This window comes from Empidonax traillii, unplaced genomic scaffold, assembly GCF_003031625.1.
Source record: "Empidonax traillii isolate 1590-97213 ecotype Southwest subspecies unplaced genomic scaffold, ASM303162v1 scaffold641:size396790, whole genome shotgun sequence".
Lineage (NCBI taxonomy): Eukaryota > Metazoa > Chordata > Aves > Passeriformes > Tyrannidae > Empidonax > Empidonax traillii.
Genome location: NW_020955834.1, coordinates 74,158 through 101,078, shown reverse-complemented (window position 1 = coordinate 101,078; position 26,921 = coordinate 74,158). Strand labels below are relative to the sequence as shown.

At 40.2% G+C, this 26,921-nt stretch overlaps 2 protein-coding genes across 4 annotated transcripts in view; one reads left to right on the top strand and one right to left on the bottom strand.

Moving 5' to 3' along the window:
• Positions 1–2,499, bottom strand: part of DCBLD1 (discoidin, CUB and LCCL domain containing 1) — a 48,517-nt gene extending 46,018 nt beyond the window's left edge. For both annotated transcript variants that reach the window (XM_027899105.1, XM_027899106.1), the window contains exon 1: positions 2,169–2,499. In XM_027899105.1, the coding sequence (XP_027754906.1) occupies positions 2,169–2,418 (250 nt within the window). In that variant the 5' untranslated portion in view covers positions 2,419–2,499. The remainder of the gene's footprint in view (positions 1–2,168) is intronic.
• Positions 2,500–18,364: 15,865 nt separating this feature from the next.
• Positions 18,365–26,921, top strand: part of ROS1 (ROS proto-oncogene 1, receptor tyrosine kinase) — a 73,267-nt gene continuing 64,710 nt past the window's right edge. For both annotated transcript variants that reach the window (XM_027899104.1, XM_027899102.1), the window contains exons 1-6: positions 18,365–18,640; positions 20,318–20,371; positions 22,003–22,062; positions 22,747–22,773; positions 25,484–25,544; positions 26,132–26,280. In XM_027899104.1, coding sequence (XP_027754905.1) covers positions 18,518–18,640; positions 20,318–20,371; positions 22,003–22,062; positions 22,747–22,773; positions 25,484–25,544; positions 26,132–26,280 — 474 coding nt within the window. In that variant the 5' untranslated portion in view covers positions 18,365–18,517. The remainder of the gene's footprint in view (positions 18,641–20,317; positions 20,372–22,002; positions 22,063–22,746; positions 22,774–25,483; positions 25,545–26,131; positions 26,281–26,921) is intronic.

The following is a 26,921-nucleotide window of genomic DNA, read 5'->3' as shown; positions in this document are numbered from 1 at the left end:
GGACAACAAAATTCCACATTCCTAGTTGTCCTAGGACAACACACACAGTTAACATATTTTCAAGAACAGAAAGAGAGTTGACACTTGGACTCTGCACACACTCAGATATGAGTCAGTCTCTGAAGTAACCAAGCCACAGTGAAAAAGGGGGTCTTTCCTTAATTTGAAACTTAAGTAAAAGAACAGAAGCTGTAACAGTTGCTTCCTCCTTGTTCTGTATCACCCCCAAAGAAAAAAATTAAGGGAAATCTGAAGGCTGCAGGTTGTGCAGCCAGCTCATGACAGGTCAGAAAAATGTACTGCTTCATTTTTAAAAACGGGTATTTTAAAATCAATATACTTACACCAGCACATCTTTCTTTGAACCAGTTGGTGGGAGGCACCAGTGGTGATGAGACAGAGAATTATCTGAAACTCAAGCCTGATTCACTTCGGCACTTTTACTCCATTACAACTTTTAGATCAAGTCAAAAGCTTGTGTAACAGGAAATTTCTGTCCACTTATCCTTATCTCCTTTCTCCACTGGTGTGACTTTAGAACACTTAGCCCCTAATTTATAGGGTAATAGTAATAAACAAACACATAGAAAACCTGCCCTCTGAGGAGAAACGAGATGGGGGGAAGAGAGTCAACATCTTTTCTGCTTTCTAGACACTGGACACACTTGTAAATCTGAGTTTGATCCAAAAAGAACCAAGCAAAATATTATTTGTGTTTCCATGCTCTTGGTTTGATAATAGAAGCATTTTTATCATAAATACAACATAAATGCTTTTACCAGTTAATGTGGGAATACAGAGAAGGAGGGATGTTCATACTGCTCCGTGCTACTGTATGCACCCCCAGAAATCCAAGCAAACTTCCTATTTCTCACTCCCCGAATGACTTTTTCGTCCTTGATGTCTTGGTGTGAGAAACAAACATTGATGAAAGGGGAAACAAACAAAAAAACCAACATGAAAAACAGATGAAAAGAGAGGATTAAGGGAATATTTTTTGTTTGCTATGTATGTTTCCTGAAACATATCAAATTGGAGTCCCAACACTCTGAGGACAGAATAGCAAAGCTGGCAGGTGGAAAGGCAACACGACTCACACCAAGCTCTCCCTTCTGCGGAGATCCATACCAGAAATCTCTGTTAAAATAAGGTTATGGGAAAAATAGGTATATATCAGCTGAAGTACTTTGTGCCATTGCCTGTATGCAACGCTAATGCACAGCACTGGGTTCTGAAATTTGCAGCCAAGTTAGAACATTAATAAGGGAGCTTTTAAGTTATCTGAATGTATTGTCAAGCTCGTTATGACGCTTAGCTTCCAGTATTACCTATTTTATCGGTAGCTGTCAGTGAACTCTTCTAAGACGGATGCATCAGGCCATGCAATGCCACTGCCAAAAGGTTGCAACTCCTCGGTAGGAGATGTCATATGCACTTGTAATTTACATAGGAAGCTTAACCGTGAGCAGCACAAAAACAGAGGCTAAAAAGAATAATACCTGCGCCCTAATTGCAGCAATCTGCACTATCATAAAAGGGTTTGTAAGATCCCCTCGAGATTCCTACGGAACTTTGTCCCGGCACAAGTATGGGCATTTCCCCTTTTTCAGCGAGGCAGCGGGAGAGCAGGGCTGCCTACAGGCAGTCCCAGCTGTGGGGCAGGGGCTGCCGGCCCCGGCCCCTGCCCCGGCCGGAGCAGCCGCGATCCTGCCGGTGTCCGAGCGCCTCCCGCCGCGCCCGGGGCTCCCGCCGGCGCTGATGAGGCGCGGCCAAAGACGGGCGCCCAGGTGGCCGCTCCCTGCCTTCCCGCTCGCGAAACTTGCCGGAGACTTTTCCGCCACTTGCTTGACTTATTAATAAGCAAAACAAAACAAAATCCGAAATAAAAAAAAGATCAAGAGAGATGTAGTATACGTTTACCATAAGGCCGGTTACCACTTTAATCTCGCAGCTACTCAGACACGGGGATAAACCCGGCGAGGATTAACCAGGTCAACTATATACAGCCCTGAGAGCAGCTCAGGCTACGCTCAAGCAGAGCAGCGAGGCGAGGGCGGTGGGGACCCCCTAACCCCCCCGCCCCCAGCAGCTCACCGCTCGCCCCCGGCGCGGGGAGCCCCCCGGTGGGGCCACGCACGCCGCCGATCTCCCCCCGCCCCCGGACTCACCCAGCGTCTCCGCCCGCAGCCAGAGCGGGGCCGAGGCTCCGAGCAGCAGCGAGAGCAGCAGCGAGGGGGCGGCCCGCGCCCCCCCGGCGGGGCCCATGGCTCCGGCTCTCGGCGGGGCGGGCAAGGCACAACTTCCCCACTTCCCTCCTGCTCCTTTCTCTTCCTCTCCTCTTCCTCCTCCTCCTCCTCGTCGGGGCGGCTCCGGGGCCAGCCCGCGCTCCCGCGGCGGGGGGCGGTCACCTCCCGGCATCCTTCCCCTCCGCAGGTGTTCCTGCGGAGGCGGAGAAGGGGCCGTAGGGGGCTGCCTCTGGCCCCGTGCCCCGCCGGTGGCCGGGCTGCAGCGCTGCCGCCTCCCGCCTCCCTCCTCCCCGGCCTGGGGCTGGGGGTGGAGAGAGGAAACGGGAGAAGGGGAAGCGCCACTATTCCCATTGGGCTGCCGCGCGGGGTATCTCCTCCTCCTGCCGTGGACCGAGGGGCCGGCGCGGCCCCGCCGCCCCCTCCCCTCCCCGAGTGCTGTTTCTCCCACCCACCGGCGCTCTGGGGTGCTGCACCGGGATCATGGGGCTCCCCACGGTTGGGGAGGCTCCCCCAAAACGGTGCAGCCCCCAGCATCGCATGCGAAATCCCGAAGTTGGCAGGCCATGTGCATGCCCACGTACATACACGCACACCGGTATATACGTGTATGTTTATAAGGAAGCAGGATTATTTTGCCGTTTGCAGACTAATTCCCAGGCAGCGGGAGGGGTCGCGGGGTTGCCTGCGCGGGGGGGGGCACGAGTGGGGCCGGGGGGCAGCGTAGCCGGACTGGGCAAGCGGGAGCGTCCGGCCCCTTCAGCACAGCCGGGGTCGTGATGGGGCTTCTCGCACCTGTATCCTGCTCCTGGGAGGGCATCCCCACGTAGGGCTGCAACAGCAAGGTTAACCTGTACGAGCTTTTGTGAATTGCCATTATGGGCTGAATTAATTACAGCCTTCTCTCTGGGTGGGATGCCCTTGGCTCTGGAGAAGACCTGTGGCACAGGGACGAACACAGGTGCACGGCAGGGAAACGTTGCCAGTGACCACAGGAGACGCCCATATTAAGCAAGCCCCAGCGGCTGGCCTTCTAAAAGTATTCTGGAGAATTGAAGGTAGCCTGTATGACTCTATACATGCTTTTCAGGGATGGGTTGCTGTGAGGCAGGTGGATTCACATTGCTGGCAGTTCAGAAACACCGTACTGCTATGCTAAAATGAAGTACAGAATTACCTTGTATATCATAGAGATAAAATAGTTAGGTTCTATGTTAGAAAAAAAGGGAAGTTTAGTAAACCTTTATTTTAATTGAGCTCTTGTTTTGTAAGTGTTAATGTCTGTTTTTTAACTTTTCAGACACCATATGTGATCAGGCATATTTTTTACCACGTACCCAGTACATTATATTCTTGGTATATGTATTTAACACACGTTGTTAGTACTTGAGACTTACCCTTCTTTGCAAAGGAGAGTTTGAAATCTAGACTAAAATGTTAGACATGGTGTAAGGCAGAAAGAGTGTTTTTTAGTGCAGCAGTTTGGTGGTCAGACTAAGCCTCGCTGGATTTTGCCAACAAATGACAGCATCCTTCTGGTTGAAGGAGGTTGGGATGGATTACTCACTTCAAGACTGAGAGGTTTTTAAAGAGGAGTGTGTCCATGTGAATAAAAGTGGTCTGTACTTGTACTTGTCTCACAGATTGTCAAAACAAATCCGTACGAATGAGGATGATCATGAAGAGGAAGTGATCAAAAAGTAAAATACCAAGTACTGGTTCAAAACGTACAGATGAGACCCAACATTAATGAAAACATGAGGGAGGTAAATGAACAGGATGACATATGTGTTGCGAAACATACATCATGTTTGAAAGAGTTGCAGTTATTTAAAAGCAATATAACAACATAAGAGCATGCACTGTTTTATGTCAGTCTTGGCAGGCAACCGAAACCAGTCAGTCCTACATGGGTTGGTACTGGGAATTGTACCGATTTGTATTCCATCAACTGAGTTCTAAAATATGTTCTCTAAAAGTAGAGCCAGGTTCTAGTTGTATTTGTTAAGGGTTACCGTGAATACTCAGAGAACAGTCCTGTAGGTCGATCCCAAGTAACCTTGGCCAAGCAGTGTTGCAATAAACTGGTTTTAGTGAGTTTGGGCAATTTAATGTGCAAAACATTAAATTTACCGTGGAGCTTGCAGACGATGACACCAGTGCTGAGCTCTCCACAGAACTTGTGTGGCTGGTAATTGGTAGAGGCAAGTTAGCAGCTTCGGAAAGCCAAAATGGTTTTTGCCTGCCTCACACCTTTAGGATGCTCAGAGTCAGGAGGAACGTTGGTTGGCAGATACCATAAAAGGAAGTTTTCTCCTTCTCCTGGGCGCTGGAGGCTTGGCTGTGCCCTCTGGAACAGATATATAGAGAATATTTTCATTCACAGTTATTTTTATTTCAATGATTTGTAATGAAATGATAAGTCATGCCCTTGAGACCGGAGCTGTAAAATGTCTGGGAGTGGTATTTGTTTTTCATTCATGACTGGTACAGGAGAACACTGGTCAAAGTAAGGGCATGCAGGTTGCCTTTTCAAACTTCTCACCACCCAGGGCTCAGCTAGAGCTGGTTGCTTGTCCAAGGCTGCATGTTTCCTACTGCAAATGTATCTAATGCTCCTGTGGAAACCCTGCACCTCTTGCAGGTGTTGGAAGTGCAGCTTTCCTATTGACTTCAGTAGGATAATAATAACAATGCAATCAGTGCAATAGCTTCTGTATTATTTATTTTGCTATTAAATTCACATTACCATACCATCTCCCTGTCAGATTTCAATATGCTGTAGGCAAAGAACTTACTGTCATCTTCCAAGATTAAATAATCATTAAGATGAATGAAGTAGTCTATAGCTCTTAAAGCTGTTATTCAAGGACTTGTGTAACCCCTGTCACATTTCTACATTGGTTCAAGTGTACTTTTCCAAATTTCCCTTTGTAAGGAGGAGAGTCAAAATGAGCTTTTAAATAAATACAGTTTTAAAGGCAAGGACTTTGAGCCAAGGCAAAAGATTAGTTCAGAAAGAAGGCATACATCGAGGCTGACTAGTAAGTTTTCACACGTGGGAGATTCACAACATAAAAATTCCCTGACAGACAACTTCTGGCAGCCTAATGAAGCTTATTTTGGTCACTAAAACTGACTTATTTTGGAAGAGGGATAATTCACCAAAGGACATGGATGGGCTACTTTTTAGCATGAGCATGTGCCCTTCCTTTACAGGTAGTTTTTCAAGCATACGATTTAGGAGTATTTTGTGTGTTTGATGCAAACGATATTAACTGAGTCACCTACAACTAGATAACGTGTATCATCTGGTATTCATTATATGGATACCTTTATTGTGCAGCCACCTGCAAATGAGAAATTCAGTTTTTACTTCACGGATCTCTGGCCTCAGGGTGAACAGTAAGGGAGGACCTCTGGACAAAATCAGCTCAGGACACTTTAGGAGGGGGTTGGTCAGTATGGTGGGGACATATGCAGGTTTCATTTATAGACTTATACGGTTTCTAGGTTCGTGGATTTACCTTCTTAACCTATACTTTTTATATACTGTTGCATACTTGTATGTAACATGCATTTAAAAGTTGCTTCTAAACAGACCTAAATAATCCGATGAGTCCTTGCATGACTTGTGTGATGTTAAACTGGTAGTTTGTCTGGGGCACGAGGCAGGGGAGGAAGAAAAAATGCTCTGAGGAGTTCACCTAAGCTTATCTTGCAAACTTGACACTGTATACATTCTTTCTTTCAAAAGCATCTTGTTCTGTACATGTTCTAGGAAAAAAAAAAAAAAAAAGAAGCCAAAAACATAACATATACAAAGACATTCAAGTTTAATCTTCTTGGAGCAGCCTTGCTTTTGTGAGCAAGTGGAAAGCATTTTCTTTGCTGACTTTATGAAAGAAGGAGGAGGAATAGAAAGCACAATGAGATGGAAAGGACCCGAGGTTACAAATTGCAAAGCCAAGAATAGTTCTAGACATTGAGAGGTATGTTAATCTCTTCATTAACAGAAGGATAGCTTGCAGATTGAGAGGCCTTTTAGCAGTCTTTATACATGGGCCAGGTTTTGCATTTTCATTGGGGCAAAGCAAATGGTATAATGAATTTACAGGATAAAGCTGAGATCAAAGTGCTCTGGTTGCTGTGTGTATTCAGGTACTGTGTTCTGCCAGAAGTGTATGTGGTGGTTGTATAAAAATAACAGAAAATAAAACATATAAAGTAACAGCCTGAGATGTGTCTAGATTCAACATTTGTATATGATATGCGAGGAGCCCTGTCTGTTAAAAACGGTTAGGCTGCAGCAAAGTCAGAGCTGCTTCTAGGCTGTGGCATGGCTTAGAAAGTTCAGCAAGTTCCTTGAGACACACATGAATTATTCTGTATATGTGGAGTATTTAATGGACACAGTGCGCTGTGCTGTGTTTTTGTCATTGGAAGGCTAATGCCATGACCATGAAGCAGCAAAGACATTTCAGCCTGTATAACACCACTCTCTATTAAGGTGTGCATACCATTAAACCAGCAGGACATGGACTGACCTCCAGGACTCCTCTGGGCTTCTGGATATTTATCTAACTACTGTTGCAAAAAAGATCTTACCCATTTGTAGTAAACTGTGGGACTGAGCTCTCTTTCTCAGAGCCAGCCTTGGTTCTGGTGAAGTTCATGTTAGCAACTTCCATCCTTGCTTAATTAAGTGTCCCTCTCTAGGTGTGAAAACACACAGGAGTGAAGGAGTTAGTAAAATAACCTTTCCGCTTTTTAAGTGGTTTTGAGCAAGTAGCTAAGAGGATATCCTGACCAAGCGCTTCATTAGTACTGTAAGGCAAACATGAGGTAAGAAGCAGACAGAAAAAAAAATCCTGATAGAAGAAACAGTTTAACTTGCACTAGCATAGGTCACTGCCCACACCCATATGGATGAGTTGAAACAGTATAGTGGCATTATGCAATTACACTGGTAACAGAAATCCCCAGGGCAGAGACCATAAGTATTCTTAGACCTTAAGAATATGGAAGAAGAAATTACAGGCAATAAATACTACGAGAGAAAACTAAACTGCAATAGGCTTGAAGACTTTGTCTTTTCAGCAGAGGAGAACTATAGGTCTTGTCTGAGTGGGTAGCAGGGCTCTTACCAGCACTGGAAGGGAATGCCCATGGGATAATTGGATGCTAAGAGATAGGCAGCCTCATTCACTACAACAGCAGCAGTTGGGTGTAACTCTAATGAGAGTCATAAAGGGGATGAATGTGCACTTTTCATCACTTTAATTGCTGTAACCTATCCAATCATGTCACCTATTATGATGTAATTATGTGATCCAATTGAAGACTAATCGTCCCACTGCCACGTATTTTACCTTTTCTCACAGCTGCTCGGTAGTCTTAGGTCATAATTTTTCTTAGTTTCAAGCAAAAAGAAATAAAGTTGCTAGTCATTTGGATTTTGAAGATAATCAACCAAACATGTTATGCTGCTGTCAAGAAATATGGGGCAGAATGCTCCTTTTCATTTAAACATATTGTTTTAGTGTTGCCTTGAAAAAATATTGTGATTTAGAGATTCATGACACTCTTTGTCAAAACAGAGCCTACTATTTTATAACTTACTAGTTGCTAGAATCCTTGATCAATTTGTCAATGACAAAGCTCTCATTGTTTTTTATAGGTGTTTTAAAGAGTTCTCCTGTTTCTGTGAGGTGTTAGTCCTCATAGTTTTTTAAAATATCAGATGTTGTCCTTTAATGCAAAGGTAGTATGTAATTTTTAACTGTAGCACATTTGGGATTTTCAAGAGGGAGTTCACAGCTGAATTTGCATAATCTGCTTTTTTTTTTTTTTTTTTTTTTTTTTTTTTTTTTTTTTTTTTTTTTTTTCTGTGAGAAACAAGTGGTCTTAATCATTTACTCACATTTATGAGTCTGCATCCAAGTAGGAGCTAAAAAATAACTTGTTCAAAATATGAAGCAATCCCCTGCTCACTTGCAGGAATAACCAATTATGTTTGAATCATGATTTAAATAAAGTGAGCAATCTATCTAATTATATTCTTCCTCCAAAAGTTGTAGAGTAATGGAAGGTGAATGCAATTAGCAGTTTGACCATTTCTGATATAGAGAGTGTGGCACTTTTGTATACTGGGGAGGGCAGTTTCCATGCTGTTTTCTTGATCATTATACACCTGGCTATATAAGTAAGAGCTTAAAAGCTGAAAGCAAATACAAGCTGAGTGACTGCTTGATTTAACAGAAATCATTCTGTTTACACCAGGTCTAGCTCTTCTTCCTAATTTCAAGTGTTCATGCCATGTTGCAGTTTTTTTGCAGGGTGTGATATGAACTCAGGCTGAAAGCCTCAGGAGTTGAAAAGTAAGACCAGAGATGACCTTCTTTCCCTTCAGTTGATTTATTTCAAGAGAGAGGGATGGGAATCATGCTTATTCATTTAGTAATTAGTGGTGGGCTCCATCCCCGCTCCCTGTGCTGTGTTCAGGCCCTGTGGAAGTCTGCACTCCTCAGGAGCTTCACAGAAGTAAGCCAGTAGTGTGTAGTGGAAGCGTAGCTCATAAATCTTCAATAATCACTATGTATGGAGAAAAAGCTTCTTGTGCAGCTTTTCTACATAGCATTGTGCGATCACACCATGGAATCACAAAGTCAAATTCTTGTAATTCATAACTCTCAGAGCTGTTGGTTACAACTGTATATATAGTTTAAGGGTTCACTGTCAATTGCTTTTAAGGCCACGTTATTTATCAGATGTAAAAACCTGGTCTAATATCATCTGGTTTTATAAAGACTTTTTTGCCTATTTTGAAAATAATTTCAAAAAAATGTGGGCTTGACTGAATATTTTCTCATGTTTTATTTGCAGTGTTCAATGTATTTTTGTGGCTGCTTACAGAATATAAAAATTAGAGCCTGCTTTAGGTTCCTTGTCAAAGATAACTGCTCAACAGAAAGTAAATATATTGTATAGGTGAACACTCAAATCAATTTTAAAATTTCATTCCTCATAAGATTAATGACCAATAATCGAAATTTTTATCCCTGAAAGGTTCATTTGGACAGTATAATTTCTCAAATATTCCTTTTGTCATCCTTCTGTCTATTTCTTTTCATTAAAGATGTTGTATTCTTAGTTATGCTAGGTATGCATACTGGTCATTGCTCTTGCCAGGGTTCACAAATGGTCCTAAAGGCCTTTTTCAAAATGTGCTAAATGTAGTCGAGCCTGAGTTAGGTCTACTTCCTAGACTTAAATTCAACCTGTATTTAAATTGTTTGTTCTACATCCAGTGTGGCATTTATCTACCAAAATCAGGTGTTCTTGACCCTCTTTCCCTTGAGCACGATGGTGGTTTTGGTGCAGGATGGCAGGGTTGGGCTGATTGCCCATGTGGATTCAGATCAAGAATTCATCTCCTGCAGGCTGCTTGCCTGCATAGATGACTGATGTTAGGGCCAGGGCCAGGCATTCACCATGTCAGTAGCTCTGCTGCCTAATCTACATTTCTACCTCCTACTGCATGTTGAGTTCCCATTCAAAAGGCTCTGCAGTAGATGTGTTTTCTTATCTGTTTCATACACATTTGTCCACAGCAGCTTAAAAGATTTGAGTGAAGCTTTCATGGCTTCAACTGAAAACATTCCTGCAGTGGGTCAACAGGTCTGAGTATCTAGGAATGAGAAAACCTTCAGCTGGCATGACCAAGCCTGGCAGAGAACATCTGTTTGTGGCCAAAGTCCCTGCAACAGTCCCCTCTATCCAGCCACAGTTCCTGATGTGTCAAGAGAAATGGGCAGCTTCACTGAAGAGGCACCAAATGTTGAACACAGTGTTGGTGCAGCTAACCACAGCTAAGGCTGTGTTATTGGCTGCTCCAAGCAGGGCAAAACTAACCCTTACAGTAATTACCAGGTCTAGTCTTGCAGTGGAAATATATACATTTTTTCTCAAAAGAAGATCCGAGTCCCTGCAGTTTCTGGCTTTCCCATGCAGCACCTGCTCATTGGGGAATAACCAGGACTCAGCACCTCTTCAGGGGTCACCGTAATCTTTTTGGCTCAGACTTCTGCTGTCTACATTTGAATACAGTACCATTTAGACATTTACAGGTATTTGACCTACTGTTTCAATAAAGATGAGCATGCTATAATAATCAATCATCAGGATTCACGTTGGCACTGTTGAACTGTCTTCTAGCTGACTTTTTAGCTTTTACTTGGAAAAGAGAGAGATCAAATTAATTTTGATTCATTCTCATTATCTGATTCTTCTCCCACACTCCCACCAATGTGGCCTCGTTACTAGGGATCTAGAGAGGCAAATCCTATCCTCTAAATAAGCAGGAGCACCTGGCTTGCTCTTCAGCCTCCTCTCAGTTACAAACCACTGTTGGAGTACATGTAGCCAACTTCACATTGGTTTCTGCTGGTTACAGAGTCTGGATTTGGTGGACCATGAACCTTCACTTACTTCCTTGCATCTTAAAACCAATATTTTTTTCTTGATGTTCCTTGTTCTCTGTTAGTGTCCCAGGAATTTTGTTGTTGTTTCTGTCAGTGAAATTACACTAATGCAATACAATAGCAAACACTGAAGCAAAGGAAACAAAACCAGCATGACAGAGATACCACAGTCAGAAAATAATGATAACATTTGCAGACAGCTGTTCTAGCAAGTGAAGGCTAACATTTTGCTACACAAAGGAAATCTTTATAGCCGTTTTATTTTACTAGTCTTATAAAAATACGCTTACAGACAATTTCTCATACATATTATATTTATCTGAAAAACTTGTGTGGAAAAGCAGTAAACTATTTTGATTGACATACATACTTTGAAGTATATGTACCTGGGCACTCTTTGTGCACCTGGAAACTCCACTAAAGGAGACATTACTGCTTAGTAGTCCTGCATGTGCAGTGTCTCTTCCTTCAGATTAGTTTTGGACCTAATCTAAAGCACCTTATAGTGACTGGGGGATCTTGTGTTGACAGTGATGCCAAGTGCTCCTTTGGGCCCATGCTTTCTAGATTCTGATGCTGTAGTATTTCAAGATGTTGCTGTATCCATAGCTCTTTGCTCAACTTCTTCAGTTTGCAAAGCAATGGAAGAAAGCATTTGTCTGCGCCTCTGCTGTTCAGCCTTCACTTAAATTGCTGTTAGGATGAATATCCACCAGTACACTGGACAGTGAACACGAATGCCTGGGAAAGTTGAAGGCAATTGCTGCTGTGGATTACTGCCAAAGGGCACTTTAACCTTTTTTCACAGAATAGTCTTTCTCTGCTTTGTAATTTAGTACCAATGCCAAAGTTCACTCTAAAATAAATTAAAAACCAAAACCAAACCAAACCCCCTAACCAAATCAGAAGAGTTTTCTCAGAAATAATTATTGCAGTTATTGTTTTAAAATAAGTGATTCTCTTATATCCAGTTTGATATAGAGGTTTCCTCTTTCTGATATATTCCTTTTCTCTTTGAGCTCCACTGAGTTCTTTCAGTCTTAGAAGAGGTGTATGTGTGCTTATGTTTGTGCATGTAAGCGAAACTGGAAAAATAATGTACTTTTCATAAACCAATTTATATCTTTAATCTTGGGAGTATAAACATATGAACCAGTATGACATCCTTTGTTTAATGTTTCTCCAGTCTTAGCCTGCTTTACCTTGAGGTAGTGTTTGTCATTATAGCTTTAGCATGTTATTGTTTTGCAAATCTTTTGGGAGTCCAGATGTACTCACAATTAAGGGCCAACTCTTACTATTTGTGTCACCATAATGCAGAAAGAGGTCAGAGCTCGGTTGTGCAAGATCACAAACATGTCACGATTAGCAGACCCCGCACCCCAGGCTTCTCTCTATTAAGGGACAATGATGTATCAGACCTAAATTTAGTTAACAATAGCAGCTGTTAGAGTGAAGGTTCAAACCAGCTGGGTCAAAGGGTTTCTTTCTTGGCCTTACTTCCCTTCTTCCTGGTGCTCACCTGATGTTGAGTTGAGCTAATTCAGTTTGCTGAGCTAGCAGAACACTTTCTTGACAACAAGGTGAAGGCTTTCTGCTGTGTTGGGACCTGAATTAGCTCTGTAGAGGATCAAAACAGCACAAGACTTGGTGCAAGGGAAAGTGACCAATCTGCTAGGGCAGGGCAGGGAAACTGAGGTCTGGGAACATGGTGGGGAATGTCAGGGATCAGACATATCTTCACCTATTTGTTACAAGTCTGTGTTTGTTTGAGGCTCAAAAATGTTTTTGAGAATTTATTTAATTTTTTTCCCCCTACTACAAGGAGCTTTGCTCTTGCTTGTGTAGATAAAGAGATCTACTCGTTCCTGTGCACCAGTGTCAGTGCCTGTACCCGGAGGTATTGCTTAACTAAGGAGATGAGGACAGGAAGTTTTCGAGTGAAGGGCCGAAACTCTAGATGTATACCAAAAGGTTACTAAGCAGTACATCCAAACAACACTCCAGCAACACACACGGGCAGTTGACTGAAACAGTCAAAACAGCCCCTGTTGAATCCTGTCTCCTTAGTGGACACCCTTGCTTCTTTATCTGTAAGAAACTCTTTGTAGATAGGCTCTCTTTTGGATTGCTGGATAAGCAAATTCTTTTTGTGGAACTACTGGGAGATGAAATATTCAGGTATTTGGGAATGCCATGGAAACCAGGAGGTGTTAAAGAGTTCTATGGGAGATGTTTATGCAAGCTGAACATCTGATTGTTCTGAAGATCTCTACAAAGATCCTGTAATCTACACTATTGCTTCTGCAGCTTTTGTCTTTTTCTCCTAATCTTGGCTTTATATCTGCTTATACGCTGATCTACATGCTCAGAGCAGTAAGTCACTTGCTCTGTAGTATGCAATCTTCTTTCCTTCTGTTCCTCTCTAAAAACCTTTGCACACCTTTTCCATGCAATCCTCTGCAGAAATGCTGCATCAGGCCATTTTACACTTACGCTGTTGCACTGCCTACTACTTGTGCATGTTGAAATCTAGTTTTCTTCACATTTCAGACTTCACATTTGATTAGTAATAATCAGGAGATGTCTAATAGACAATACAGTTGAACAAATCACTAAAAAGCTTTGCAAATACTATGCTAACCTATCCTCTTTAAAGCAACACGAAAAGCAGTGCAAGCTTTACCTACGTAACAGAAAGGCTTCTATTGTCACTTTGTGCTTGTTCTCTTTCTCCCCTGGTGTCATGTAGGATGATTACACAAACATAGTTTAGTAAGCTCTAATATTTTCTTTTCCTTTCAGATTTGAATCTTTTAGCAGCATATGTATAGATCCATGTTACCCTTTAGCATTCCTCGTATTTTCTATCCTGGCCTAGCTTTCACATCTCTTAGAATTGTTAATCTCCACAGCTCAAATTTGCCTAGTCTGAAATTCATCATTGTACACCATTTAATGAGACATTTCTCCAGTCATCATTACTGCAGATCAATAGAAACAAATCCCTGTCTCCTGACTGGTTTAGCTAAGTATCTCATGCATGACTGTCTTTCCAGTTTGATCCAGTTTAACAGTCTGCTTCTCCCTCCCCCTCAACCCCACTTCTCTAATCTGCAGAGATAGATATAAATCTTGAGCCAGACTCCAGGGGGTTTCTCTTGGATGGTCTTCCCTCTGTTTGTGCACAGCGCTCTCTGACTGACTGGCTGCTATTGGCAGACAAACAGCTGTCTTAGCTGCTGCACTAACAAATAAAAGGGGAAGGAGGAAGGCCTGGGCAGTGAAGGGAAGGTTTTTGCCCTTGGGGTCCTTGTTCACTTACTTTAGTGAGAAATTCAGAATAAAATGGGGGACCACTGCTGGAGGGAAAATGGGGAATAATCTGTGATCTTTGGAAAAGAGTAAAGATCCATCACCTCTAGCGCTTCACATCAGTGCTTAACATCAACGTATTTTTTCAAGATGACCTCCCTGAGACAATGGAGTTAGAAACTGATAAGTAAAAGCTGAGATTTTCCTTCTCCTTGCTCTGCCCTATAGGCAGGCTGAGGGATGGATAGTCTCTGCTGTCTCACCTCTCCCAGCTTTTTCTCCACATCAAGACAGGACTCACGAATGTGGTCCATCTTCAAGGAATTTTTAGTGCTATGTAACTGGACACAAACAACCCTGATTAGACATGGACATCTGTGGGCTTTGGGTGTCCCTCTCCTTGCCTCCTCAGCCACCTCTCTTCTGTTTTTGTTCTCCTTCCAATTGCTGCTGGGTACTGCTGTTTTGTGAAACTATGGACAGATGTGTTTAAGTGGCAGCACATAGACAAATATTTCATTTGAAGAGATTTTAGGTGCCTGACTCACACGTGTGAGCAGATCAAAATTAAATTGCTGGAGTGGGTATTACCTTGAGCTGCTTGGACTACCTTTATGATGGAGTTTGCTGCCACAGGGGCAGGGATGATGTCATGGCTCTAGGACTGGGTCATCTAGGAGCTGCTCTGAAATTTGAGTGCTTTTGTCCTGTAGTATTAAAAAAACCTGAAGTTGCCATCAGTTGATGTTAATGTGTTGGGCTGTAACCTTTGGCAGCCCAGAAGATATTTCCCAACTGATATTTCTGGCTGTAAGTGCAACAGCCTGTGTCTGTGCACTAGGGTGTGTGGTAGAGGAGGCTGCCAACCCACTTTGAACTGTTAATTTCAGTGCAGCAAAGCCCTGAAGCTCTGTGTCTTAGATCATTAGTCTGCTTATATTGTACCATTCATGTATACATATACACAGTCATGTACATGTTCACACACAGGAAAGATTTGTCTTCATGGATCATGAAAATGCCATGTATAAAAAAGATGAGAATTACTTGTTTTACTGGCTGTAATAATGTCCATGTTTCTCCACAAGATATGATAACCTTACTCATTAATATCAGGGCTGATTATTTGTCTGTACATAATTCTATTTATCTCAAAAGGGTTTGAAAGATGAGTCCACAGTTTGCAAAGTGCTCTGGTATATACTGCTGTTCAGGTAAGGAATTGTAATGGAGTTATTCAGAATCTTCTCCCTTGCATATCCTCTCCTTGTGCTGGTCTTTGGGGTGAAGGAAATGATGTTCTGTAAGCAGATCTGTAACGAAAAGGACAAGGTTATTAATGATATATTATAAAGTCTGGATCTCCAGCTCCATGTCAGGATGCAGTGTTATGATAGGAATGCACTTAAAAATTACACTTGATACTCCAACATTTACACATATTGCAAACCCTTCGTTTAAAATTTGGCTTCTAAAGCCTATAAGTACTCTATTCCTGAAGAATTTCTGAAATTCAGGTGAAAAGTCCAAAGACTCGGTTGACTGTTAGTATTTTTTCGATCTGTACGTTCAAAGGAACAAAAACAAGAAAGGAGATGTTTCAGTTGGATTTTTTTTCTTTGAAAGTCGTGGTTTATGGGATGCTACAGTGACACCTGGTGGAAAACAGTGTTGGAAGTCTAAGAAAAAATTCTGCATCATTCAACTAGTTCGTTTGAATAGTGTCCTTAACGTTATTATTTTATTAACTACTGGTAATGTTTAGAACCCATTTGTAGAAAGTATACATGTACTACCCATATACGAGTGTGCAAATACTCACTGACAAGAATTATCAGCACCAGTAATAGCCAAGCTTTCCAGTTATAAAGAAAGGGTTAATTATGTGTATTTGATAGTAGCCAAATTTCCTTGTCCTAAAAGCCAAATGCCAATATTTTATGGTGCTGGGGACTTTTTCTTCAGACCCACCTTGATTGTATTCCTTGCCAGATTCTTAACCTGGTAGAGTCACCATCCCTGGAAGTATTCAAGTAACCACTGGACATGGCACTCAGTGCTATAGTTTAGTTGTCATTGTGATGTTCAGTCCAAGGTTGGACTCAACGATCTTGGAAGTCTTGTCCAACTATAATGATTCTATGATTCTGTATTTCTCACCACCTACTACTCACCTCCTACTATACTCCTTACACATGACAAAAAAAGACCCAAGACATCCTAACAATCAATCAATTGCTAAAAAAAACCCCCAAAAAACCAAAAAAACCCAACCAAACCAAAACAAAAAAAGTGTTGAATAATTAAATGTAATTAAAAGATTTTTTAAAAAAGTTTGAACTTACACATATTTGTTTACCTATGCTACATATAAGATAGTAACTTAAATCCATGCCAGCCATCACTCTTAACCCTGATTGACTACACAGATCAATCGCTGAACTCTTGTCTGATTTTGATTCACATCAGCACTAGTCCAAATAATATCCAGAAACAGTCTGGGATATAGTAAAAGCTAGGAGCCATTACCCATGGGTTTTGCAGTTGCTTCTATCCTCCTTTGGGGTATGAATTATTTTTAAAGTGTGGATGTGCTTTATTCCATGCCACTTGCTAGGGCATAGGTGTGGGTACATTTAATTTACTAGTATAGTAAATTAGTAAAAAAAAATAGTAAAAAGACTGCTAGTCCTGGAAACCAAATCCTGAGGGTCCTAAATGTCCTAACCATCCAAAGCAGCCTACACCTGCCTGTCACCACCTTCCTCTTCAGTTTTGCTGATCACGTGAGCTTTGATGAAGGTTCTTCAGCCAAGATGAGCTGGATTAACAGAGAGCTACTGTTTAAGCAGTAAGACTAAACCGGCTATTTTGGCTGGAGCTAAGGAGTTACCTCTTGAGCAGCTTTGCTCATGGGCTAGAGTGGGGGTAACATCTTTTTGGAGTGGAGAAGTGACAAGCAAATGAGGCAATAATTCCCCCTCAGCTGTGTAGCTGGAAGCCCTTAGCTGAAAGCTAAACTCACCCTAGATAAATCTCACTCTCATCTAGGAGTTCGCTTGAGTAGTGATGGGGACACTGAGATAATGCAAAAGGAACCCCCCAAATGTTTCCAACAGCAACTGGCAGATAAGGAAGGAACCCTCTCCACAAAGCCTTTTCTTCCTCCAACCACCTTTGAGCCCCGTGTTCTGCAGTATTCATTGACTGTCTCCAGCCTGGCTTACCCTTTCCTCCTGCCTTGGTGCTTTTACTCCTTTCACTGCAAGGACAGAGCAGCATAGAGCATTGTTCTAGAGCCTGAACCAGAGAAAACACCATCAGGTTAATGCTGAGCAATTCACTCCTGTAGTTGCTGGGTTAGTGTTAACCAGATTATTAACCTGTTTTATCACCTGACTGCAGAAATGCTTGCTTGGTAAGTGAATGGAGCTTAGAAAGATATGGTGGAAAAGGAGGTACCCCTTTAAGCAGCACTGATAGGATGTGCCAGCTTCAACTGATCATCAAAATGCTGTATTATTTATAAAATAGCAAATTTGATTTATAGTGAGTAATACATATGCACAAAATAACATAGCATTTGTTTTGTATATATATATATATGTACGCTGGATTGATTTTCTGCTGCAGAATGACTCTGTAAATTGCTCTTCCAATACAGCACAGATGTGTGGGACTCAGTGTGTCTTAAGCTTGATTTTCCACTGACCTCTTTAATGTGAGTCTCCAACTCTTCACCACTCTTTAAATCAGATACATGACTTATCTATCAGCTTCAATTTTCTTCCATGATTTGGGTACAAATTTACTACTACAGTTGTGCCCACTCACATAGAGAACTCCTAGCAGTTTGACTCCGCTTATTTTGTTTGTGTCTAGATTGCATCAGAAGGGAGACAGGCTATTTTGAGTGGTATTTTGGTGTGGAAATGGAACATTTGGAAACAGTCATTAAAATAGAAAATTAATTAAAATTTTTGTCATGCCTGGTACGGTCAGGGGTGTTTTAACAAGGTTGTTCATCATCACAAACAGATTTTCTTAGTTGCATTCACTTGAAAATATTTAGAAATAGCTTAATGACTCTAAAAATTAACTTTAGGCCATTTTTTTCCCCATTCTTTCTCTGCTTCCGTGTTGCTTGGAGCACGTGATTAAAAATATTGCACTTAGTCTCCCTTTTACGTTAATGATATTTGTGTAAGTAGATACACTGACTTTCATTGGTCAGCTCTTTTGTTTCAGTGGTTTAATAAGAAACTATGAAATAGATGTTGCGTAAGTTCAAGACAAGTGCTCCAGGAAGCTGAGAAGCTGTTGAAGGAACAGAGTGTAAACAAGGATTGAAAAAATATTTTAATAACCTGACATGCAGAAATTTCACAATTCCGTCTCTATCACCTAGACTAAAAGGAGTTTGCACCGCCAAGTGGAGGAAAGAATCAGGCTGACAGATGAAATTAAGTTTAAGTTATGAGAAACGCTTGCCTGTGGGTTTTCCCGCTAAACAGACTTGTATTTTTTTGCAGTCTATGGATTTCTGCAGCGTATTGTACTTTCTCGAAGAATTGTCAGAACTTATGTACAAGTAACCTGGTAAGTTTTCAAAAACTGCACCTAATATTTTGAAACACAGATGGTTTTTATCACTTTATATTACATATCAGTTCTTCCAAAATTATTTTAAAGAATGTATTCTAGTAAAAGGGAATGTTTGACATTTGAATTTTTGGAACCTGTTAAAGAAGAAATCCTACTGATTGAATGAAAGTACTATGAATGCTAAAGACCCTGGAAGGTGGGGGAGCTAAACTTTTTTTCTTTATTTATTCACTTTATTAATTAGCTTCTGTCTAATCCAGGACTTTTTTTATAAACCTAGGAAAACTGTAAACTCGCAAGAAATTGTCTGGGAATCTGTGGCTTGCACAACTATACCGAACTGGTTGCAGCTTAATTTTCAAGTTAACTAGCTTGAATTGGAGATGTTTCTATAAGTATTAAAATTAGTGGTCAGATCCTTAGTCTTATGCTTTTTTAATGTTCCTTTGAACAGAGGTGTGGAATTCATTATGTTTCCTTCTACAAATGCAGAACAAAGATTAGCAAAACCTCTCAAATCCAAACAATATTTCTGCTTTAAGGAGTTGCCTCCTTGCTTCTATTTGCCTGAAATGTTGATGTGATTTAGAGGATCATGTATCTTTGCTTTATAAAAAGGACATTTTGTGCCTTCACACTAATTGTGGAAACTTGCTGCAGAGGACTGTCACCTACTCCATTTTATTTCATACATTTTCCTGACAGTTCCTTTAAAACTAGTTTTAACTCTTGCATCGGTGAAAGAGTTAATTGCCTTCCCTGATGGAAGCCTATCATGCAGTGATAACTTTCATGGGGATCCTTTGATTTAAGCTTAAGTTAATTCAGAATAAGAAGTAAGTTGCTCTTCCTTTCAGCTTTGAAAGACAGGAAAATCACATTCATGTTCAGTGAATGTATTGAGTAAGGCATTCAGATGAGGAAAATGTAATTTTAGAGTCTGAGAGATGTAAATCTTATTTTACTCCTGCAGTCTACTTGTTGTGTTCAAATTTGCTTTGTGAACTTATTCTCAGTGTTGTCACAATGTGCCTAGTTGTGCTGAAAATTTCTTTCTGAGAGTTGTGTTATTAAGGCCGTTCTTACCTGTTTTCAGGTCAAAACTTAAGAGCTAAGCTTCTCTAAGGTAGTTGCATACATCTTCATTTGAGCTTCACAGACAGTGATTGGTTTTGCACACTTTGAATTACATAAAAAAAGTCAGGTACATTAGCGGGAGAGCACTTTTGGCAGAAGAGGAAGGATGGTGGAGGTCACCATGCAGCTGGATAAAACCCTTCAAAAGGTGGCCAGACAAAAGGCATTTAGCATGAAGGAAGGTCTTTCTGCTTGCAGAGGCCAAAGCCGCTTGGCTTTGTCATTTAAGCCCATCATATCTGTGAAGCATTTGTTATTGGCTCAGTGAACCAGAATCAGGAGATAAGAGCCAAACTTCCACCTGAGATAATTTAATTAACACCAACTGATTCTTCCAGTGTCTCTGATGGTACTCTGACATTAGACTCAAGCGAGAAGCTACTGGTGTGTCAACAATAAATTTCTCTAGATGAGGAAACATCAGTCAAAGAAAATCTGTTTTACAAGAAATCAATGCTATATTATATCTTAATCAAAGAATTCTGGGGAAATATTCTGACTCTTTTGTTTTAAATGTCTGTATTTCTCTTATAGGAAGGAGAACTTGGAATTAATAACCTCTGTAATGTTAGTGACATCGCTGGAGCAGTGAGTAATGATTTACTTTGTTGTTTAAAGACATTTTATATTACTGCTATTTGAGTATAATGGGTACAATGTTCTTATTGTCAAATTAAATGTTCACAGTTGCTTGTCTAGTATAAGTCACTAGATTGTGTGGTTAGATTTGGCACACATTACTAGAGACATGGCTATCTCTTTTGTTTAAAGAAAATTTGTAAAGGGTGTGGATCTCTACTGTGAGTCATGGTCAGGTTTGTGATCTACAAAGTTCACAGTCTCTCATTTTTGAGACAAGAAGTTGACATGAGTGTTACTCGCAAAATGTGTATCAGTAAGACTGTCTTATTCATTTTCCTCTGTACAGTTAAGTATTTTGCTTTCTCAATGATTCAATGGGAGAAAACTTATAATTACAATTATTGAACATTTATAGTTTTCTAAGACTTCAAATGGGAGATCTTCAGCTTAACACGAGCTTTTTACAGGAGCTTTCCATACATCCATAGCTGATGTTTTCTTAGTTCAGACTTCAAATGCAATTCAAGCTAGTGGTTATACATATTCCTTGAAGAGTGCTGGACAATTCAGTCATCAATATATTCTGCAGAGACTGGTGGGAAGCAGCCTCTCAGCACCTGGTATCTAGTGATGCTGGGTCATTTATGATGCTGGGACCATAAAAGTCTGTGTTGTCATGACAATACATAGCAAGGCTGACTCTCCTGTTTAGGTTACAATTCTATTTGCTCAGTGTTATCAAGTCTTAATTTTTTTTTTCATGAGGCTTTGCAATACTCTATATCAGCTTCTTCTGCTTCTAAAGTTGTTCCATCCTACCTTTTAAAAGAAAAACCTTCATGGTCATCAAGAAGTGGGACGGAAGAAACAAGAAAGGTCAACCATAAAAACTGAACCATGTAATATTTATTTCATTTTTGAAAACACGTGGTTTTAAAGCTGGTGTCTTGCCTATTGGAGGGCGGGGGTGGGGGGCTTGTGTTGAACAGCCTTCCATTGTGCTTGCCTGTGCTGCATTCTGCAGATCTGTTATTTCTCCACAGAGAAAAGGTGCTAAAACAAAGCTGAGAGGGTTGGAGCACTAGCCACAGCATCATAGCTGGCTGAGTAAACTCATTCCCAGAGCAATACTGAATGTGGCCTGTCTTGACCAGGGCTCCTTCTGCCCCTGGAGCTGTGTATCAGCCCTTTCCCAAGGCCCATGTAAAGCTGAGCACCCTCCCCAGGTGATAGTCACAGTCTGCTCCTGCTATCCTTTAAGCACTCTCAATCCAAGTGAGAGTGTCACAACCTTTCCCAGAGCTGAACAGGCAATTAAACATCTATTTTTTTCCCTTTTCACTGTATTTGATTTTACATTGATAATGGCACTATACAACATAAATCTCTTACAGTAAGATCTGAGAATCTATAAAGTTTGGTGTATTTAATGTATTTTTTACTGAGTCTAAGTGCTATAAATATCTATTTTATTGATGAAGAACCAGGCTATGAAGGAGATAAGTGACTTAGTCATGCAGAATGTTGTACTGCAGCTGAAAATTGAATGAATGTCCTCATCATTAGAGCTGGAGTATCCCTTCTCTTTAAAAATGTGCTTTCAAAGTCATTTTTAAAGCCATCCTCTGTCTTTGCAGTGCACACAGGGATGTCAGTTTTGGAATGCAACTGTGCAAATCAATTGCCCACTGAAATGTGTGAGTATTGCCTTAGCCTTAACTCTATAGCACTTGTCTCCAGTCCATTAAATGTCTTATCCGATGACAGACATTTGGAATCTACTCAGAGCAGTGTTTCTATGAAAAGATGTAATGTCCATATCGTATCTCAGTTTGTTTATAAATTCCATTTTGGGAAACTACTACTTCTTGCTATGCAAGCTGCCTGTAATATCAGAAGTTTTCATTATGTTTGACAAAATGTGTGGGCATTTTGCAGTTCATTAAACTCAACCACTTACCCAGAATTTTAGACAGTGAGAAAGAACTAGTGCTTTTCAGGATTTTACTCTATCAGGGACTGTCTCAGAGTTGCATGCAGATGTAAATGAAGCACATGGTCTTTAGTAGATTGATTTCTTGATTTTACTAAACCAGATGGATAAGAGCTAGCACTGGTCTGGGACAACTGTCACGATAATTTTTAAAATGCTCTTTTTTTCTGGACCTCTTGAACACCTAAATCTCATTCATCCTTAGCATCGTTATAGTGTTGACTTTCTGATTTTTCAAGTGTGGGGTTTTCTTCTTTCATTATTTGCCAGTGGTTTTGTAGTGTACTTTCTCTGTAAGCAACTTCTAATTAATTGACATTATCTGTTTGAAATACTCCGTGATTATATTTATACTAATCCCATATTTTATTAATTTGTTTCTTGGCAGAATGAGACATACACAAGAGCATGTGAGGTAAGCTAAATGCTATCAGAGCAGTAAAAAAAAAAAAATCACGATTTCAGTTATTACTGTGTCCACATAGTGCTAAGAAAAGCAATGTAGATACACAAACTTGTCAATTCAGGTTTAATTTTTTTTATACTTCTGAAGGTGAGTTAAGCACCTGAATCCTTTCTTTTCGTCATGGTGGCTAAGGACATGCTTGTGTTAAACACTGCTGTATGGAAAAGAGCATTGCTGTAACAAAAGCAGACTAATCTCAGCATTGTGAAACTCAGTACAGACCTATTTAAACCATGTTCTAGGCTCTCACCAGAGTCTTGTTAATCCAATTTTTCATTAATGCCATCAAAGACTATCCAGAGAGAATGCTTGTTAAGGTTGGTCTGATACCAGCTTTGTAAGAAGTGGAATCAAGGAGCCAGAACCAGAAGACAAAAGATAAGTGGGTCAACAAAGTGCTTTTAAAGAGACAATGCCTTTCTGGGGACCTTTTATCATGAACATGGAGTGCAAGATGAGACACGATAAGGATGAGATGATTGCAGAATTGTGTTTGGCACTGGTGAGACCTCACGAAGAAGGTTGTTCTTAGTCAGGGGCAACACACTTCAAGCAGGTGATGGAAGAGTTGGAGAGAGTCCTGAGTAGAATACAAACCCATTGGTAACCTGGAAATTTGACCGAAAGGATTATTTTTTATTTTTAAAATGCTTTTTAATCTATTGAATTGTTACCATAAAAAAGTTATACTAATGCACTAAACAGTGGTTTTGGAGTCTAGAAACTGTCCATGAAGTAACCAACTTATTTTTGTAAAAACACAAGATTAGTGAAGGGATTTTGTTGCTTTTGGGTTTGAGTTTTGTTTGTTTGTTTGTTTGTGGTTTTTTTGTGTTTTTTTTCCTTGTCTGGTCATACAGTATGCCAATTAAATTCATAGTCACTGCAAGGGTTTTTTTGGGGATTATCTTTCCACAGGATCAGTTGATTGTTGACTATCCACCTGGTCAGGCATGCATCATGTCACTGCATAAAGAGGATCAGGTCATTGCAGTCTGCAGGGCAGAGAAGTGGGAGTAAAACTTTTCCTTTGACATTAACTCAGTTCTGTTGTTTGACTACACCTTGGGACTGAAATCTGGTAGTATTTCTCCTTTCACCGGGGAGCAGGAGAGTGCCACTGAATTGGGTGAGAATATTCACAAGAAAGGACAGCATACTCTGGCTCATACAAAGGCATTTCTGATGAATGGAGAATATATGAGGATTTATTGTTTTTAGGTAGAACAAATGACAAATTTTCCTCAAAATTTCTAAGCTTTTACAATCCTCTTACCTCAAGCAAAAATTGGGCTTATGGTTCAGGTTCAGAAAAAATCAGAGGAAATAATAACACAATAAAACAAATGCTCAGAAATGTCTGTGTTAAATGAAGCAGAAGGCACTATGAATCACAATGTAATCTGAGAACACAATCCTCTACAACTAAACAAATATTGGCTGTAAATGAAAGCTCCAGTGTACAGCTGATAACTGGTATCTGCTAATACTCAGATCTTTGGCTGCTAACAGTTATGATAATTCACGTGGAAGTATTTAATTTCATTTCTCTGAATATGAAAACATTGGATAAAATTTTTTAAGTGTTTGCACTCAGCACTGAATGTCTACATGTGAGATATTGTATATAGGAGGATATTGCTAAGCAAGTTTTCAAATCTGTCTCAGCTGCAACTGTGTTGTCTGAAATAACATGTCTTATCAGTTTCCAGAAGGTGCCAGAAGTGTGTATCCTCAAATCATAGGAAGAGCAGTTAAAAATTTTCCTCACTTACCATAATGAATTGCTTGTTAATGATCTAAAGGTTAATTATCACTTGAAAGGTGGCTGCTGTATGAAGCAAACTTCAAGATTTTATAGGCCAAGTAAACTTGAAGAATGAGCCCAAATGAAACACCTGTCTAAAAAAGCTCAAACCACCACTTCTCAAAAGTTTTGGATTTCCAGGAGACTCTAGAATTTTAAAGCTATTGAAACCCACCTGGAACACGTTTCTACCTGTTCTCTACCTATAATGCACTGTAATACTGTATCTATATTCCCTACCTAAACTGATAAGTCAAGAATTTTCTGTTCTTAGGACATGAATGTGGAACTCACTGCCCCTGGATATTTGTAATGTTTGTAGTTTGTAGACACAACTGTACCAGAAGGAGTAACTACTGAAAAGGAAGTGTGAATTAGGCATGACTACTCTTACAAATTGCTAATTTCAGGCTGTTTTGAAAATTCACTGGAAGTACATCTGTAAGAATGCACCTCATTCATAAGGAATGCTATAAGTGGGAAAGGGTGAAATCCAGCCTGTGGAATACATCACTAACAAGTCAAAAACCTTGGTTAAGCTCCATAGTTATCTCTGAAGTCTATTTCCAACTTTACTGTAGCCCCATATTTGTGCTTTCCACAAAGGAACAATGTGTAATGAGGTAGCACTTAATTCAGTGCCTAGTGAATTGATGAAAAGGCTCTCAGTAAAATCACTGGAGTGAGTTCATGGTACTGCTGTCTTTTAGAGTGCATATAATGATTTTTGCAGGGTTTGTATATATGCAAAACGCCCACAGAATTTGGATGTATTTAAAATTTGTCTGCATGATTCTGGAAGGAAGTTTGCCTTTACACAAAGCTAACCAGTGAGTTCTGTACCCTACACAGACTATCTCCTGTAAGTTTGGCTGTAGCAGAGCAGAGGATGCATATGGAGCTGAAGCCCAAAGTAAGTCCAACTGACAGTCTGATAAATTAATTTTTAAGATTTTAGTCTTTTTCTGTGATCTGGGTTTCTTTAAAAAATAGGAATGACTGGAGTATTTTCATTAATCAGAATATTATCACTCTTCTTCTTTTCTTTAACAAATACACTGAAGTTTATCTTAGAGTAAAGCTTTTTTCCCCCTCCCTTTCATGGACATGAGATTTTTGAGTCCAGTCTCAACTGTTTAAGCTGATGTAGGGCTAATAAAATAATTCCCTTGAAAAATCTCTTCAGAGGCCTCCCACACCTTCTCTAGGTTTTTATTCAGTAAAATTTTACTAAGTACCTGTAACTAAAAGTGCATTTACGTAAATGCAGAGTTGTAGTCACATTTGCTCATGCTGAACTTGGCCTATTGCAGGTTTACTTATCAAACTGTCTTTAAAATGTTATGGGATTTATTCAGCAACATTTTCAATATATTCTTTTGTGTGTTTTTATTGGCTTCACTGCTTTCAGGTGTGTGGGGTAATAGGCTTTTACCTTTGAGACACAGAGATTACCGTGAAAGATTTTTTTCTTACCATTGCATTTTATTTTCCCCTCAGACTACTTGAACAAGCCTAGAGCACCATTTGCATCCAGCATTGGAAGCCACAGTGTCACATTAGGGTGGAAGTCAGCTAATATCTCTGGGGTGAAATATATTATCCAGTGGAAGTACAGTCGGCTCCCTGGAGACTGGAGGTACACAGAGGTAAAGAAGGACACTTCCTTTTACTTTGCAAGGAAATAGGTTCTTCTCTGTTCTTTTTTTTTTTTTTTTTTTTTTTTAAATATTGGATAATATGTTAGGTAATAAAAGAGGTTTGCAAAATCATGAGTAGCATGGAGAAGCTGAAGAGTGGTGAATTATTGCTCATTTCCTTCAACACAGGAATTAGGAAACTTGATGTAAACTAGCAGCTAGCAGTTTCAAAACTATCAAATGAAGGTATCTCCTCACAGAATGCGTAGCTAAAATGTTCAACTGCTTCCTGACCCATGTGGATGTTAAATTACTATAAACTCCTTAATATTAAAATTGCTAAAATTACTAAATAGGGCTTGAAAAGTGACTGGAAAAATTAGTGGGTGAAAATATTGAGTTCTATTAAATGTAAACATTCCCAACATTCCCATAGGTTCGTGTTGAGCCATGCTTATGAAATGCTAAGAATGAGGATATTCAAGAGAAATATTGCTGTTGATTTTCTTTTTTTTTTTTTTTAAACACCTTTCCCTAGGGAAATTTATTTAGTTCTTGTCAAAGCACAATTCTTTTTTCTGACTCAGTATGGTTATTCTCATATTATGTTCTTTTGCGTCAACTACACACTTGTTATCTTGCCATCATCT